This window comes from Aethalodelphis obliquidens, unplaced genomic scaffold (genome assembly GCF_003676395.1).
Source record: "Aethalodelphis obliquidens isolate GAN/ISIS:26980383/991018 unplaced genomic scaffold, ASM367639v1 scaffold86, whole genome shotgun sequence".
Classification (NCBI taxonomy): domain Eukaryota; kingdom Metazoa; phylum Chordata; class Mammalia; order Artiodactyla; family Delphinidae; genus Aethalodelphis; species Aethalodelphis obliquidens.
The window spans coordinates 5,591,984-5,610,500 of NW_020838030.1; the positions used below are offsets into that span (position 1 = coordinate 5,591,984).

General features: G+C 36.7%; 1 protein-coding gene across 7 annotated transcripts in view; it reads left to right on the top strand.

Annotated features, from left to right (window-relative positions):
* The window catches only part of RAD18 (RAD18 E3 ubiquitin protein ligase), a 112,350-nt gene that overhangs the window by 43,612 nt on the left and 50,221 nt on the right, over nucleotides 1–18,517 (top strand). For 6 of the 7 annotated variants that reach the window (XM_027093963.1, XM_027093964.1, XM_027093962.1 and 3 more), the window contains 3 exons: nucleotides 3,961–4,145; nucleotides 14,734–14,810; nucleotides 16,116–16,176. In XM_027093963.1, coding sequence (XP_026949764.1) covers nucleotides 3,961–4,145; nucleotides 14,734–14,810; nucleotides 16,116–16,176 — 323 coding nt within the window. The remainder of the gene's footprint in view (nucleotides 1–3,960; nucleotides 4,146–14,733; nucleotides 14,811–16,115; nucleotides 16,177–18,517) is intronic. The other variant, XM_027093966.1, reaches the window with a different exon arrangement.

Below are 18,517 nucleotides of genomic sequence, written 5' to 3' on the forward strand. Positions count from 1 at the left end.
GAGAGAGAGAGAGAGAGAGAGAGAGAGAGAGAGAGAGAGAGAGAGAGTGTGTCCCAGCCAGCTACCCAGATGAGATAACTAAGTTGTCAACCCAGTATCTGCACCTAAACTCACACTATTCTGCCTCGCCTTATACATCAAAATCACAATAGTTTATTAAACTAGGCCACTGTTGTTATTACACATGTAAGTTGTAAGTTAGGAATCAAATTGTAGTCAAAGTTAATCTGTAGGGTGTTAAAGAATCAGTGATAATGAAGATAATAAGGAAGCAGAAGCTGCAAATTACATGAGTCTGGTGATAAAGGGAAGAGGACAGATGAGATGGTAGTTTGGGGAAGGATTAAGGAGCAAGATCAGGGAACATTTTATTTTTTAAAATAGCAAAATTATATAAGCCTTTAGCCTCCTGCTATCTCCAGGGAGAGAGCAGGTGATATAAAGAACAAGAGATCAAAAGTCCAGTAATGAAGTTATCCTTGACATGCAGAAGGAACCCTTCCTCTGAAACAGGATGGAAGAGGGAGAGAATAGGTGATAATTCCGAGATCTGGAAAGGAGAGGGCGGAAATTGAAGAAATTAATCGTATCCGGGAGGTGGGAATGAACAGAATGATTGGCTCTTACATTTGGTCTGTTTGGAAGAACTTGGAAGAGTGCCAGAAACCGTGCTGCTAAGACAGGACTATTTTATTGTTCTTTTGTGAGTAAAGCTAAAATGGTGTCACTAGATTTTATGAGTAAGTCTGGAGTGAATGCAGGTTCCGAGGGACGAACTCTGGCTGTTATAATTTACAAAAGTTAACATATAAAGCACAGTGATGCTTTATTAGTTTACAGCAGGGGGCACCAGTTGCCAGTTCTTACTGTCGTGTTCTTAGCTTGATAGTTAACTTCTTTCCCCGAGCAGGACCTTTTCTTCAAGCGAAAACGCACAGTGAACCATAACATATAAAACAGAGAAAATTGGCCCTGTTCCATTAAAGTGGAGGTGGAGGGCTTGGGGACTGTGCTCCTCTCTCTGACCTCCCTCTGCGTCCCTGCCTCGTATCCACAGTGGCCTTCAGGCCCCAAGATCCCTCCACAGGTCCCTGCGACAGATGCCTGTGCGGTCCTGCGTGCCCAGTACTCACTCCTAGTGGGTACGTTTGTTGACGAGAATAAAATTTAGATTTTTAGGTTGCCTAGTTAGTCAAGATTTGGAATAAAGCTGGATCATCACGAGGATTATTTCTCATAAGTCGTGAGAATCTAATGACCTGCCTTTCTCCTTAGAAATGTTTTTTCCTGAAGAGTGAGTTGGGAATATGGAAGCTGGGCATTTTCTCCTTGAAGAGTAAGGAATCAGCACTGATAATCTTGCTTGGACTGCTCTTTCTCTAGATGCATCCATTGTATTTCTTCTAACACACTTAGCTCTGTCAGTTTATCCAAAGACGTACTCCTCTGTGTGTAATTAAGTTCAAATTCCAGTAGTGGTTCCAAACAGGCTCTGTGGAATACTATAATCCTGCCGATTACTCTGTAGCGCAATTTAGAAGCACTGCATTCACTCCCTCTTTCTCTCTCTCTTAGGGAAAGAGTCACTGTGTAAGTTAGTGTATTGAAGGCTCTGAGAATTCCTTCGTCAAACATAATTGTTGGATTTTGTTTAATCCAGTAATTCCTAAATTTATTTGACCTTAAAACCTTTTTGTTCTTATAACTCATCTTGCAAAGCTAGTGTTTGTGAAGATAAACTTAGGGAGACATTGAACCACCTTTCTCTTTAGTTACATCCTCGTCCTGGGGTCTGGTCACATAAAAGCATCTCTGACATTTAAAAAATGTTCTCCACAGCACCCCAACAGGCCACTTCTTTAATTTGGATACAGCCCTTAACCCATTCCGTGTAGATTCATATCAGAGTTGATTCAAAGGATACTCTTCCTTTTGAGGTCCTCAGATTCTTAGGACGCTTAAATGCATTACTGTTTCACCAAATCATGGAAGAAAGGTAAAGTAGCATTTTCATGTTTTGGGAAACATTTATCAGGCTTCGTATTTTAAAATTCATGACAGAAATGGTTGATTTCTGCTGGTGCTTTTCATTGTAAATGCCAGTGAACAGTAGACTTTTCCATTAGAAATTCACAGTCGTAAGTTTTATCATCTATCCTAATAAAATTAAAAAAATGTTTTAGGTACAGACTTACTGAATTCCCTCACAGTGTTCTTGTATAAACTCCTACAAAAGGTTTTTCAGCTCTTGCTACCTTCTGTGATTTTATTTAGCCATAATCTTATCAGTGTTGTAGAGTCCAATAGGCTGTCTGTCATTATAAGAAGAGTAATTTTCGGAAAAATGTAATCTGTTGAGGGTTTACAGGTCTTTCTGCAGTTATATAGTTATTTCTGGCTTTTAGACCATATTGATAGAGCATAAAAGAAATAACCTAGGCAGGGAATGGTACTGTTGGGTAATAGAGAAATGTTTGGTTGTTTTCAGTCTGTATTCAACTGTATTCTCTCCCTCTCAGTGTGGCCTCTGGACCATTTGCATTAGATTTCCACGTGAAACCTTGTTAATAGAGATTTTCGGTTTCCACTTAAAGAGCTGAGTCAGAATTGGTGGGTGGTGTAGCCATGCGACTGAGAACTGCATTTTAAATAAGCTCTCCAGGTGGTTCTGAGATGCACTCAAGTTTGAGCAGCATGGCCTTGTGCCAGCTAGTTATATGCAAGTCTTTTGTAAAATCTTGTTTTTCTGGATAAACCTATTACTTTCAAGTTCCTATTAATTCTTACCTGAAGTTTTGATATTTCATCTAAAAATGATTGCAGTTGTAGTGACTTCCTTGAATACATGTTTATTAAGCACCTTATTGCTATAGTGTTGAGCCAGGTGATGTACTTAGAGAACCAGGTATAATCAGATTAAATAGATTAAAATTCACTCTGGGTTCCTGTTTAAATAATCGTCTCAAGTCATTGATACCCTTAGGTAGCTTGACTTCTACATATTCTGTTTAAAGAAATAATGTTTCTTAATTGGTGTTTAGAGGGAGTATAAGAAAGTCATTCGATAGAGCTTTGTCATATTTAAAATTGTAGCTTAGTGCTTATCATTGTATTCGTTATGTAAATACAGTGAAGAGCCAGGTGGGGATTTTGCCAGTACACTTCTTAATGCCTTATATATTTGTTAATATAATTAATTGAAGTTGGAGAAAAAAAAAACAGTGCTGTGTTTCTTGCTGTTGTTTTCAGTTGTGTTCTTTTGAAGATGATCCCATAAATACTACCTACCCATCAACTGTCTGAATTCTTTTTCCATTGGTGTAATGAGTTGGGTAAAGCTAACCATCCCAACAAGTCTTCTTTTATTTCATCTAGTGCTTTTGCAAAATGATTGCCTTGGGCCTAAGTGGGCATGTTTGGCTATGCGTCAGACATTTTTTTAAAGAAGATATATATGATGATATTCTTAAATCCATAGCCTGACCCGCGATAGCATTTGTACTCTAATCATCTGAGATAGCTGGTTTTATAGAGATTTGTGTGGAAACCATGGGCAGATTTTAGGAAAAGCATGCTTTAAAGAGGTAGTGAATAAGTTCACGTAAGTATGACCCTAATTTCTCACAGCATTTAGTCCACAAGCCTTCTGTATGAGTCCCAGGTCTGCATCTTTAGGCCAGGCCTCTCTCTGAGACCTAAACTAACTTTGTCTAAGTTTTGGCTGCCACCTAGACCCCTCTATCGGAATGTCCCACTGCCACTTTAGATGCATCACTGTCAGAAAAAGACTGTCAACTTTATTTGTAAATTTAATCCTTCTTCTCTTTCCTTTTTTGTCTTAATGGTTCTGCTATTCTCCCAGTCGCCTTGGTATTGAGTCAGAAGGTAAATTACTGTTTTACGTGAAAAGCATTGGATAATTCACAGTAAACCTCAGTGATCTCTTTTCTCCCTTTTCAGCTCTGTTCACAAGAGGAAGCCACTGCCTAAAACTGTATATAACTTGCTCTCAGATAGAGATTTAAAGAAAAAGCTAAAACAGCATGGATTATCTGTTCAAGGAAACAAACAGCAGCTCATTAAAAGGCACCAAGAATTTGTACACATGTACAATGCCCAGTGTGATGCTTTGCATCCTAAATCAGGTAAAGTAATTAAACAATGAGTTGTGTTTATCCTCTGGATAAAGCAGTTTTGTGTGGCTTAGTGGTTGTAAAGCACAGAAAAAATTTTTAATACATTTTTGATAATAGGTAAGGTATGCAAATGTACTCCTTCTGAAGGTACCTAGAGTGTCCTGTGATAAGCCCGCCTTTCTCTCAGCCCGTCTCTCCGTCCCCCTTCCCTTCTCAGAGGCACCCACTGCTGCCAGCTTCTCATGAATATGAAGGTTGATCTAGAGAGCGTGGCCTATAGTCCTAGTTTTGCAACTTGATGACTGGGTGACTGTGGGCAAATCACTTATTATATCTGACCTCGGTTTTCTCACCCATAAAGTAAGAGTTATAATACTACCTACTTCATAGTGTTTTTGCACAGAATAAATGATAAAATGCATGTAAAGTCCTAGCATAGTACCTTAGCAAGTAGTCAGCATTGAATAAATGTTACCATTAGATTATTAAGATTGTTATGCACAAAAATGTATCCTTGATCATTATTGTTATAAAAATGTTAATTTTACATACATACTGCTTAATAGTTTGTTCTTTCCATTTAACCACACACAAATTTTGGAGTTCTTTCAGTTATTAGCATATGGATGGAATTACCTAATTAAAAAAAAACTAAAGTATAATATGCAAATAGGAACTTACACAAATTGTAAATATATTGTTCAGTGAATTATCACAAAGCAAAGGGAAAGTGCCTTTGTAACCACTACTCAGATCAGTACCAGCATCACAGAAGCCCCCTCCCAATCACCACTACCTTCATTCTCAGAGATGACCACCTTCTTGACTTCTCAAACCATATATTCATTTGCCTATTTTTGCCTATATTTTATCTTTATATAAATGAAATAATAAGTAGCTTATGCATTCTTCTCAGTCTGATTTCATTTTTTTTACATTATGTTTATAAGGTTTATCCATATTTTTGTGTACAGTTGTGATTTTTAAAAATTTTTTGTCGCTGTAGCGTATTCTATTATATAAATATATTACACTGTCCATTCGGTGGCTGATGGACATTTGGATTTTTCCACTCTTTGGCTTTTAAGAATAATGCTGCTATGAGTAACCTTTTGCAGGTCTCTTGGTGCTCGTAGGCACACGTGTTTGGGGGATACGTATGCCTATCCCCCAAATTATGTTTTGGCAGATGTTCAGCTTTCATGGGTACAGGCAGAAACTCAGTGCCAATGTATGCTCTCATCAGGAGGGTACAAGATTCCAGTTTTTCCACATCCTTAACAACATCAATATTGTCAATTTTCCGTTTTGGCCATTCTGGTGGGTCCACAGTAGTGTCTCATTATGGTTTTAATTTTTGTTTCCCTAATGGCTTGTAGTGTTCAGCATATTTTTATATTGTTATTGGCCACCTGGATATTCTCTTTGGTGAAATACCCATTTAAGTCTTGTGCCCGATTTTTCTGTGCTGTGGATCTGTTGTTTCCTGATTTACTTGTGGGGGTACGTGAATTTTTCTGCATACACATCTTGCTGGGTGTATGTGTGTTTCGCCTTTAATTTCATCTTTTCCCTCTCTTAATGGCTTCATTTGAGAGGTAGAAGTTTTAAATTTTATATCCAGTTCATTGCATTTTCCCATTGTTAGTACTTTTTTGTCTTTGCCTACCGCAAGATCATGTTTTCTTCTAAGAGCATTATTCTTTTTGCTTCTACCTTTCAATCTACAGTTTATCTGGAATTGGTTTTAGCATACGTTGCGAGGTAAGGGGCGAGATTCTTTTGTTGTTTCCATATGGATAGCTGATTGATGTCACACCATTTATTGAAAAGCCATCCTTTACACATTGAGTTGTTGGTACAGCTTGGTTGAGAATCAGCTAACCGTATATGTGTGGGTCTGGACATTGTTTTGTTCCATTGGGTCATTTATTTATCCTTGTGCCAGTAGTGTACTGTCTTAATTAGTTTATGAGTAATTTGTAATAGATCTTGCTGTCTGGTAATGTAGTTCCTCCAGCTTTGTTGTTTATTGAGATTGTCTATTTATACGTGAATGGGTATACAAATTGTGGTACAGCCATACAGTGGAACACTGCTTAGCAATAAAAATGAACTACTGATAAGTGCAACAACATGGATAAATCTCAAAAGCATTGTGCTAAGTGAAAGAAGCCAGATACGAAAGACAACACACTGTATAATTTTAAAAGTCCATTTATTTAGCATTTTGGAAAAGGCAAAACTATAGGGACATAGAAGAGATCAGTATGTCCCAGGGCCTGAGGGTAAGGGGGAGGGAATTTACTGCAGTGGGGCAGAAGAATTTCTGGGGGTGAAGGAAATGTTCTAGATTTTGGCTGAAACGATGACTAAATGACTATTAATAGGCAACTGGGCTTGTCTCCAATTTTTGGCTATTCTGGATAAAGCTACTATAAACATGGGCTTACAGATTTTTATGTAGCCATGTGCTTTCATTTCTCTGGTATTTTCCTTTTCATTCAGTTAAAATATTTTCTAATTTTTGTTGTGATCTCTTTTACCCATGGGTTATTTGGAAGTGTTTCCAATTTCCAAATATTTGAATATTTCGCAGATATCTTTTTTTAAATCATTTCTAATTTGACTCCATTGAAGCAGTTCTGTATGATTTCGGACCTTTTACCTTTATTGAGACTTGTTTTATAACTCAGCATTAGGTCTTCCTTGGTGAGTGTTCCTTAAGCACTTGAAAATTTGGGGGTTTTTTGTTCAGTGATCTGTAGTGTTAGTTATGTAAAGTTGCTAGGTAGTATGTTCAAGTATTCATCCTTACTTATGCTGTGTTTACTGATTCTATCAGTACTGAGAGGATTATTGAAATCTCCAAGGGTATTTGTGGATTTTTAATTTTTCCTTTCAGTATGCTCTGTTTTCTTTACATTTTGAATCTCAGTAATGAGGTGTATGTGCATTTAGTATTGTTATGTCTTCTTGATGAATTAACCTATTCACTATTATGACATATTTGTTTTAGTCTCTGGTAATATTCCATAAATAATAATCTTATTTCACTTTTTTCTTTAAACATACTGTGTCATTATATTTAAACTGTGTTTTTTGGTAAGCAGTATGTGGTTTGGATTTGCTTTTTAAACTTAATTTGGCAAGATATACCATTAAATTGTAGACTTTAAAACTTTTTCATTTAATCTATTTGGTTGGGTTTAAATCTACCATCTTGCTCTTTATTTTCTCTTCGTCCTGTCCATTCTTTGTTTTTTTTTCTTTTCTTGCTTCCTTTTAGATTATTTTTTAGCTCTCTATTCTATCTCCACTGTTGGCTTATTAGCTGTACCTCTGTTTAATTTCTTTTAGCAGTTGTTCTAGAGTTTACCACGTGCATCTTAAACTTATCACAGTCTACCTTCAGATATTATTGTACTACGTGTTTAACATAAGGACCTTACCCTTTCCATCCTTGGTTTTATTGTCATAGATTTTTCTTCTATGTGTTATAAACCTCATAATACTTTGTTACCATTTTTGCTTTAAACTGTCAATTTTCCTTTAAAGAAATTTTAAAAATTGAAAAGGAAAGTCTCTATGTGCCTACACATTCACCATTTATAGTATTCCGTATTTCTTTGCTTAGATCCAGGTTTCCATCTGATGTCATTTTCTTTTGGTCTGAAAATCTTCATTTAATGTTTCTTGTAGTGCACATGTGTTGAGACAAGTTCTTTCTACTTTTATTTGTCTGAAAAAGTCTTAACTTTGCATTCTTTAAAAAAAAACCTTCATTTGGAAATAATCTTGAACTTATGGGAAGGTTGAAACATTATCATAAAGAACACATATGTACGCTTTACACAGATTCACCTGTTAACATTTTCCCCCATTTGGTTTATGAATTACTGTTTCTCTCTCTTTATTAATGTATATGTGTTTGTGTGTGTGTACATCTTTATATACACATATATTTTTCTTAAACTATCTGAGAATAAGGCGTATAATCTTGTCTCCTGAATACTTTATTGTGTATTTCCTAAGAAAAGAGATATTCTCTTTTATTGCTGCAGTACAGTTATCAACTTTAGTAAATTCATCTTTGTTAAATAATTCTTTAATCTATCATCTCTATTCCAGTTTCAGCAGTTGACCCCGTAATGGCCTTTATGGATTTTTTTCCCCCCTCCATTACATGATCCAGTTTTGGATCACATTATTAAATTTAGTTGTAATATCCTCTCAGTCTCTTTCAGTCTGGAACAATTCCTCAGCCTTTCTTTGTCTTCTATGACATTGACATTGGCATTTTAAAAGAATACAGTCTTTGTTGTTGTTGGGTTTTTTCCCCAAATAGAATATTCCTCATTTTGGCTTTGTCCTATGTTTCCTTATAATTATGTTCAGGTTGTGCATTCGTGGCCAGAATACTATATAAGTGATGTTTTGTCCTTCTCAGAATATCACCTCTAGAGGTATTTGACATCTTTGTGCCCTTCATTTGTGATGGCAGGTTTGATCACCTTGTCGATTTCTTCACTGTGTAGTTTCCTCATTACTCCTAGTAAGCAATCTGTAGAGAGACACTTTCATACCATCTAAATATTCTATACCTCATTAAAATCTCACGCCTGTATTTAGCATTCTTTGGTAATTTTTACCTGAACTAGTTTTTTCTGTGTAGTTGCACATGTTGATTTTCTAATTTTAGCCTTCCTTCCACATTTGCCAGTTGACACCTGCCATGGTTCTGAAAACAGGAGCCTTCCTTTCTTGTATTTAATTTGTCTATTATCAATATGGATTCACAGATTTATAGCTTATTTCCATCCTTAATTATTTTGGTGTTTATGTTTCTAGATTTGGCCATTGGGAGCTTCTCCATGCTGATCCTTGGTCCTCATGCCATAGTTTCATTATTATCATTATTATTTTTTACCATTTCCTTACTTCTAGCATAACAAGGTAGTGATTCCCTGTCCCAGCCCTGGAATCAGCCATTTCCCTGAGAAGCTTTGGTTCTTTTGGGGGGAAAACAAGATAAGGCTACCAGCTATGCTCATTGCTACCTGGTACCTTTGCTTCTAGACTCTTCCAGCAGGTGGAGCTCAGGAATATATACACACATATACATATGCATACATGGATATGTGTATACATACACATGCATGTATGCCTGTATACTACATGTATATGTATGCATGTAAATCCACTTATACATATTAGAAATCATGAGAACATACCAATACCTTTACTTTCAATCCAGCCCCACAGAGGTCTTCTTTACCTTTCTCTATTTCATATTTGTATTTCCCTTTTTCGACAGGGAGAATCTTCCCTCTTAGTAGCATCAGCACATTTACTAATTTGTTCAGTTCTGTAATGTATCTAAAATCGTTTCAGAATTGCTTCATCTGTACTACTACACCTTTCTGCAACCAGAGAAAGAATTCCAGATTTTTTTTTAGTTCTCTCTACCCAGTCTTCCCTTTCCCCTCCCCCATCACCTGCACTAAGGGTACATAGTCATTTACTGTGTTCATAAATTTTTTTTTCCCTTTATTGTGGTTATGTTATTTGAAGTAATATAGTGACAGTTCATTTGTTTCACTTTGTTTCCAATTAAAAAAATAAATTTATTTATTTATGTGTTTTTATTTTTGGCTGTGTTGGGTTTTCGTTGCTGCATGCGGGCTTTCTCTAGTTGTGGTGAGTGGGGGCTACTCTTCGTTACAGTGCATGGGCTTCTCATTGCAGTGGCTTCTCTTGTTGCAGAGCATGGGCTCTAGGCGCACGGGCTTCAGTAGTTGTGGCTCGCGGGCTCAGTTGCTCCGTAGCATGTGAGATCTTACTGGGCCAGGGCTCGAATCCATGTCCCCTGCATTGGCAGGCAGAGGCTTAACCACTGTGCCACCAGGGAAGCCCTTTGTTTACAATTTTTATTGTCGTTATTTAGTTTCCTCTTCTAAGTATGAGAAATTAGTAACAGATATATCATGTAAACTGCTTTAAAGATATATACAGTTGACCCTTGAACAACATGGGTTTGAACTGCAGATTATATGCAGAGTTCTTTCAGTAAATATAGTACCTGTGTTTTAATTTTACAGATCTTTAAATTAACTAAGTGTGGGGGGAAGTTTGTGTGGCAGGCTGGGAGCATCATCAGTGTTTAGCTGGAGTAGGTCTGATATTGTCAGAAAGGTTTCTGATCTCTCCCTTTCACTGACCTTTGCTTAAAATAGATTTTCCTTGAGACTTTTTTTTTCTTTCTTCTGTGAGTGTTGGTGGTTCTGGATTGCCGGCTTCACCAGAGACGAGTCTGGGATATTGTGAAGATAAAAAGAAAACCCGGGGAACGTACCGCAGTGTTGTTCCTCAAATTCTGAGGTCCTTAGCCAGTCCATTTTCCTCCTTCCACTTTTCAGAATTCTCTTAACCTTGTCTGTTATATCCAGGGTTTGTAGTTATGCTTTGCAGGTAAGATTATGAGAAATGAGAAGAGACATGAGTCTAGGCCATCTTGTTTGGAAACAGAAGTCCTTGTTCATGTATGTATTTTTGATTTCTGTTTTAGGTGCAAACACATTAAGATTGTTAAGTCTTCTTGGTGACTTGACCGCTTTCTGTAATTTCCCTCTTTGTCCCTGATAACATTCATTGCTCTGGAGTCTCTTGCACCTCATATTAATATAGCTATTTCAGATTTCTTTTCATTGGTATTTACAGGATACATTGCTTTCCGTTCTTTGTTTTGAACCTATTTTGAATCTATGTCTTTTATTTAAAATTGGTTCTTTGTTGACAGTGTATTGTTTGGCTTTTCTTGTTTAATCCAGTCTGCATTCTCTGGCTCTTATTAGTGCCTTTAGACCATTTACATTTGATGTAGTTGGCTTTCGACTTAGCATCTTGCTAGTTGTTTTGTTTGTTCCATCTGCTTTTTGTTCCTTCTATCCTTTTTTTTTTTAAAATATCTTGGATTAATTGAGTATTTAAAAAATTATATTTCATTTCTACTATTGACTTACTATTGTACCTCTTTTTCAAAATTTTAGTGTTTGCCTTAGGGTTTACAGTATACACCTTTAATTAGTCACAGTCTACCTTCAGATAATAAACTGCTTTGCTTGTAGTATAAGAACCTTATACAATAGTTTACTCCCAGTCCCTAATTCTTTGTGCTGTTGTTGTCATGCTGTTAACACAATGCATTGCTATTGTTTTTTCTTTAAACAGACAATTATCTTTTATAGTAGTTAAAAATAAGAAAAGTATATTTCATATTTACCTTCATTTTTACCATTTCTAACACTTTGTTTCTTCTTATAGAGATGAATTTCTGGTTTTAAATTTCTTTTGCATGAAGAAATTCCTTTAACACTTTTTTTGGTACAGATCTGCTAATAATATATTCTGTCAGTTTTTGTTTGTCTCAGAAAGTCTTCATTTCTCTTTCACTTTTGAAAAATATTGCCCTTGATATAGAATTCTGGGTTGGTAGGTTTTTTCCCCAACACTTTAAATTCTTCATTCTGTTGTCTTCTGGATTGAATAGTTTTTGATGAGCAGTATGATGTAATACATGACTTTTATTGGTGTGGTATACCCCTTTTTCTCACTGGCTTCAAGATTTTCTTTGTGTGTCTATGTGTAGGTATATTATTGCGCTTTTGTTTTGTTATTTGTTCTGCTTGATATTCTTCAAGCTTCTTGCATTTGTGGTTTGACATCTTTCATTATATTTAGTAAATTCTGGCCATTAGATCTTCAAATATTTTCTCTCCCTTTTTTCTTCTTCTGGGATTTCTATTACATGTATGTTAGGGCTTTTGATATTGTCTCACAGCTCTTAGTTGCTCTATTCTGGTTTTTTTGTGGTTTTTTTCCCCCTTTTTCTCTATTTCTGTTTGGGTAATACCATCGATCCCATTTTTAAGTTCACCTATTCTTTCCTTAGCTGGGTCAAGTTATCTCTGCTAATGTTTTTTTATTTCTAACATTTCTGTTTTATTCTTCTTGATGATTTCATCTCTCTCGTGAAATGCCCCATCTGTTCCTGCATGTTGTTCATCTTTTCCACTAGATGTAGCATACTATTCGTAGTTATTTTAAATTCCATGTCTGGTAGTTGTAACATCTGGGCAACTGATATCTGAGTTTGATTTTGTTATTGTTGTTTGTTTGCCTGCTTGTTCATATATCTTGTAAATTTTGGTTGAAAACCAGACTTAATACATGAGACTCTAAATGCTGAAGTAAATAGTATGAATGACTAAAAAATGGACTTGTCTCCTCTTCTGCTAGGACTTCACTGTGTGTGGTTGATTGGTTTGGATTTTGTTGTTGCTGTGGTTGTCCTCGGTTGACCACCACTTTCATATCCCTTGTGCTTTTTAGGTCGGTGCCTGAGCTACCAGAAGTTTGTTTGTTTGTTTTTAAAATGTACCTGTATCACTCGCACTTAGGTTTTCCCTGTGAACCTGTGCCTTAAGGAGTCTTTCCATGCTCACTTCTCTCCCAGTGGCTGATGACAGTTACCTGTCACTTGGAGTGTCCTGGCTCCGTGGTAGGGAACATGAGGTTGTTCTCTGTTATTCTAGCTTAGCCTCTGTCTTAGGCAGGCCCTTGATTCTGGGTCTCACAGGTGGGTGTCTCTCAGTGATCCTTTGCCTCCCCAGGTGGCAAGGGTCCTCTAGTGGTCTGGGCCCAGGGCAGTTTCCTGACCCCTCTGCCGGAGTAGAGGGTTTTGTTTGTTTACTTTTTCTCTGTTTACCTGTGCTCTGGGGACTTCAGTTTTGCTGACCTTCCCTCAGTGGCTTAATGCTTTTGTTTCCTAGGGTTAAAGATCTGATGGGGCTTCATGTCCTTCCTGCACTGGGGGCTGTTCTTTCCCAAGCCTGTATCCGGAGGGATACTTTTTCTAATTTCTCATCCTTCCCCCAGTAGTTCTTGAGAGTATCCAGTAAGGTCTATAGAAAACCTTGGAATGGGTGTGAGTCCCCTTGTGTCTAAGATTCCCAGGATTTTTATATTTTCATGGTGGTTCACCCTTGGCCTTTTGCAATTTATCAAAAAGTTTATCTGAGGGACTTTCCTGGCGGTCCAGTGGTTAAGACTATGTGCTTCCACTGCAGGGAGCGCGGGTTCGATCCCTGGTCTGGGAACTAAGATCTCGCATGCCTTGCTGTGCGGCCAAAAAAAAAAAGTTTATCTGAAATCTTCTTACCCAGCGGTAGGATAATCCTTGTTTTCTTATGTCAGCCAGTACTCATGACCCCTCTCTTCTCTAAGGCACATGACTTTCCTTAGATTTCAGGCTAGTTGGTTTCCCTGTGACGTTAGTTCTGTTGGATTCGAGTAAAGTTACAGTTTTATAGGTTATCCAGCCTTTTCTCATTGTTAGGGTGAGAATGACACTATATCCAGCTCTTTACATCACAAACAGAATCAGAAGTCTCTCCGAAAGATTTAAGCCCCTAAATTGCATCTAATCCTAGTACAGTTTCCTTAATACCTTAGAAGACAGTATGCCAGATGTTCTCTAACTTGAGTGATACTTGGGTTAGTGGATTGGGTAGAATGCAAGTGGTCCCTTTGCTTTCCTGTTATACCATGATTCACAGAGGGAGAGATTGTTTACATTGTTTCTACTGGTCTTATGATATTAGGGAGGCAAGAGGTACCTCTCAGTGCTTGAAAAACAAACTTTGAAATGAGGTAATTGCATTCTTAAATGATCCTCTCGAGGACTTTCAGTTTTGTAAAAAACTTTTTAATAGAGATTATTTGTAAGTTCTATAGAATTTCAGTTCTTACGGTGAAGAATATGGTGATTTCCCCTGTTTACCTGTTACCTGACTCAAACAGTTGTCAACTCATGCCTAATCGCCTGTTGTCTGTCATTTACATCCCTTCATGGATTATTTTGAAGCAAATTCTAGATATAGTATCTTTTTATGTATAAATGTGTGTAAGGGATTGTAGTTTTTTCTCCCTATACTATATGTGTATTTTAGTCTTAATATGTTGGCCTAGTAGGCAGAAGGATAGCATTGGCAAATTTCATGCTATTTGCATTCAAAGGTATTTATATATGAGATGGAGTATATTTCAGATCTCTTTGATGTATGTGATTGGTAAATACACCTACTGACAAAAATTCTGGAGTCAAGGCCATCTACCCCCTAGTATTCGTAGACCTTTGTCTTTCCTTGCAAAGTAGACTGTTGTAACATTTTGTACATTGGAGTTTCAGTGGATATCCCCTAAGAATAGAATTCACTCTAACATTAATTTTCATATTCCATTGGAACTCTTGTTTATACCTATATCCTCAAAGGAAAGAGCAAAATGACTTTGCTGTACTCTTCCAGTTATATTTTAAACTGTAATTGCACGTGTAAAAGTTAAGTGTTTTAACTCTGTTATTTTTTTTTAACCCTTTTATTTTGAAATGACTTTAGACTTACAGAAAAATTACAAAGACAGGACAGGGAGTTCATGTATACCCATCGTCCAGCTTCAGTGTTAAGAGTTTATATAACCAGGGTACATTGAACAACACCATGTAATTAATATTGGCTATATGCCCTTATTTTAACAGCTGCTGAAATAGTTCAAGAAATTGAAAATATGGAGAAGACTAGGATGCGTCTTGAAGCTAGTAAACTCAACGAAAGCGTATGTTGATGGTCTTTTTCAGTATCTCGGTAGAAATGAAGGAAGGAAAAGTCGAATACCCTACAAATTAAAGCAAACCAGTGTTAAATCTGTTCAGTGGGAAATGTACTAGAACACATTTCCATTTAATGTATTATGATTTACTTGCAGCTCATTTTAGCATTTTTATCATATTTAGAAGTCTTCTGGCACAAGATCAATCCAAAGTAGAGTTTATTGATGAATTACAGTTTTATGGAAAAAAGCATGTGCCCGTACATAAGGTAACCTTGGTATTGGTCCTTTTTCTGGTGGTTGCATTTAATAAGTTCTTCAACATTTAACCTCTGTGGCCCTTAAGATCTTCATCTGTAAAACTCAGGGGGTTAACTATTATAATCTCTAAGATCCCCTTTTAGCTCTGGCATTCTGCAATTCTATGGTTATACTGATGGTGAAATTAAGTAATTTTAAGAGTTGATGAGGATTGAGCATCTGTTGAGCTTACTGAGGGAATCAGAGACCTAAATTTCTTCACTATTGCCTTCCTCTAGCTTGATGGTCCAAAACTTGAGGAAAGGATACCAAAGAAGAAAATAGCCATTGTGTCCTTTGACACTAGAGGAAGTGTTTTGGGCTCTCCCAAGTAGACTTTTTTTCCTAGACCATCGGTAATGTGTTTGTAAGGAAAGCAACAACCTTAGGGAAGTAAGTTTATAATCAGATAGTAGAAAAAAATGAGATTTTCATTGACTTTACTATTACCTGTGTGCTAACTATAAGACTATAATGAATCGTGTAAGTACATTGCAGATCTTTTAAGTCTAAAATTTTAAAAAGTGAATTAGAAATTTCACACGTGAAGTCTTGTATTATTGCATTTTCTCTGTATACCTTTGTGTAGACTTGGAAAAGTTAGGCTGGAAAAGGTAGAAGACAAACAAGAAGATCTGCCTTGTTAATGATCTGCTAAATGTCTCTTCAGTCTTGTAGTTTTATGTTACCTATTGTAGTAATGAATGTGGAAAATTAAATATTGAAAGTAGGAAGCTTAATTGATTGTTGTCTTAATACTTCATAAATTCTAATGGAATCAGTGTTGCATTTTCTACTGATGAAAAAAAGTAATGAGTAAAATGTATGTTAATTACAATATTCAAGAGAAGTAAACAGGAGTTAATCTTCCTAAGTCTATATAAAACAGACATGAGAGATTATTTTCCTCTATTTTAAACATCTCCATTTGAGATCTTAAAGTTTATAGTACTAATTTCTAATTTTTGTCATTTTTGGTAATTTTTAATTAAGAATTTTTGGATTTTTTAGATAATGGTTTTTACAAAGGACCAAACAGAAAAGGAAATAGATGAAATTCACAGTAACTATCGTAAGTTATGTAATATTTTCTTTGTTTACAAAGAACTTGGGTTACAGTTTTTCATCTTAAGTATTTTTATATTAATGTTTAATACAAACTTTCTTGTTAATATTACTTAAGAGACTGAATTTTGGTTGAGTGTTTACTCAAGATGGTGACCTTTTTTTGTAACTATGTGTGTGGTCTTTGATTTGTGACTAACATTCTACTTTGAGCTTATCACTAAGCACTTTGCAACTATTAATTAGTTGCTCTCAAAGCATCTCTGTGAGAAGAAAATGGGATTAAAATGGAAACATTCCTGACTTGCCATCCTGTCCTCAGGCCAGTGACAGTATTTATGTAAAGAATTTCAGCACTCTGTAGCTTGCATATTTATGCTGAAGATAGTTTTCATTTTATTCATTATTACCAGCTTCCCAAATTTATCGCTTCATTTTCCTTAAATGACCTTTATATGTATCTTTCCCAGTGCTAGCACGTTACTGTTTTGTCAATTAGATAGCTGCTTATTCTTTGGCTGGTTGGTTGGTTTTTAGTTTAAATTTAAATTTAAGTGCCTGGCAAACAGTAGATAGTTAATATTTGCTGAATGAATATTTCACACATGATATGCCTTAGTTGTGCCAAAAGAATTATGTTTTCTTTTTTCACTTAAGCTTTGAAGGGGCAGATACAGCTGTGATCTGTGTGGGGCGGGAGGATGAAGTACACAGGCACTAGATGTAGTTGTGATGGCCCGAGCCTTCTCGGAGTAGGGAAAGGAGGCTGGAGGATTCACGGACCAGAGGCTGAACCACAGAAGTTACAGCGCTGGTGCTCTAAAGATAGACAGATGTGATCGATCCTCTTTGATCAACCTTTGGGAAGCCAAAGTAATTTTTCTTGATACAGGAGCTAGAGAATATCAGATGATCACTGAAGTGGCAAAACTAAGGCCTGTAACAACAAGGAAACCAGAAAATTTGCATGGAACAAAAATAATTTAAATCACTAAAGGATGGTATCTAACAATTACGCTACACTAAAGAAAACGTGGGTTAGATATAGGCAAGAAAATATACAAATATCTATTGCCCACCATTTAAATATCTTTAAAAACTTTAATTTTACTAAATAGGTCAACATGTTAAATTAATTCACTTAGCTCTAAAATAAACCTTGGTATATACTTTGTTTTTTTAAACCTTTTGGGCACTTGCTAAAGCTCAAGCACTTGTTATTAACATTATAGTGTAGTTACAGTTTGATTTAGTATCAGGATCTAAATATACCATTGATGGTTCTTCTGTTTTTTAAACCTTTTTATTAATGTTTTAATGTACGTGAGTTTTTAATTTTTTTAATTTACTTTTTGGCTGTGTGGGGTCTTTGTTGCTGAACGCAGGCTTTCTCTGGTTGAGGAGAGCAGGGGCTACTCTTCGTTGCGGTGCACGGCCTTCTCATTTTGGTGGCTTCTCTTGTTGTGGAGCACGGGCTGTAGGCACGTGGGCTTCAGTAGTTGTGGCGCATGGGCTCAGTAGTTGTGGCTCGCGGGCTCTAGAGTGCAGGCTCAGTAGTTGTGGTGCACGGGCTTAGTTGCTCCGTGGCTTGTGGGATCTTCCCGGACCAGGGCTCGAACCCGTGTCTCCTGCATTGGCAGGCGGATTCTCAACCACTGCGCCACCAGGGAAGCCCATGTATGTGGTTTTTAAGCACATTTCTCTAAGGCTTATTAAAAACTCTGACTCCTCGCCACCTCCTTGTCTCCATCTTCATTTCCTAGAATTAACAACTGTCAAATCTTTTGGCTTTTGTTTTAGTAATTACCTTCATGTTTATAAAAGATTATTCTTTCTGCTATTTCTTGAAGTGTTTCAGTTTTCCATGTTAACAATTGATTGAAGTCCTAATTTGAAAAATGAAAATTTAGCTCTTTTGTACATCCTGACTCTTACCTTCTCCTCCCTCCCAATTTCTGAATATTGTCATAATTTTTTATAAGGTCAGTATTAGTTAGAGACATTGTATACAGTTTAAACCAGGCAACATACAATACTATGGTTATGAAGTGTGTCAGAGTATGCCACCACCCAAGAATATGCCACCATGACATGTTGCTTTGAGCAGAAGGCAATTGAGAAGCAGCAGAAAGGAAAGCTCTCTGCCTTCCGCCATTTGCCTAAGTGTAGGACACAATTACAAAGGTGTCTGTCCCTCCTCCCCTCTCTATCCCTAGAAGTAAGTTAGTCTTCCTGTTGACAGAGAAGGCTCTGACTTAAATCAGCATAGCAGACTTCACTCTTGTTTACTGTGTTTTTCCTGGCCATCTCCCCATAACTGGCCTCCCACACACCTTTCTTTTTTTTTT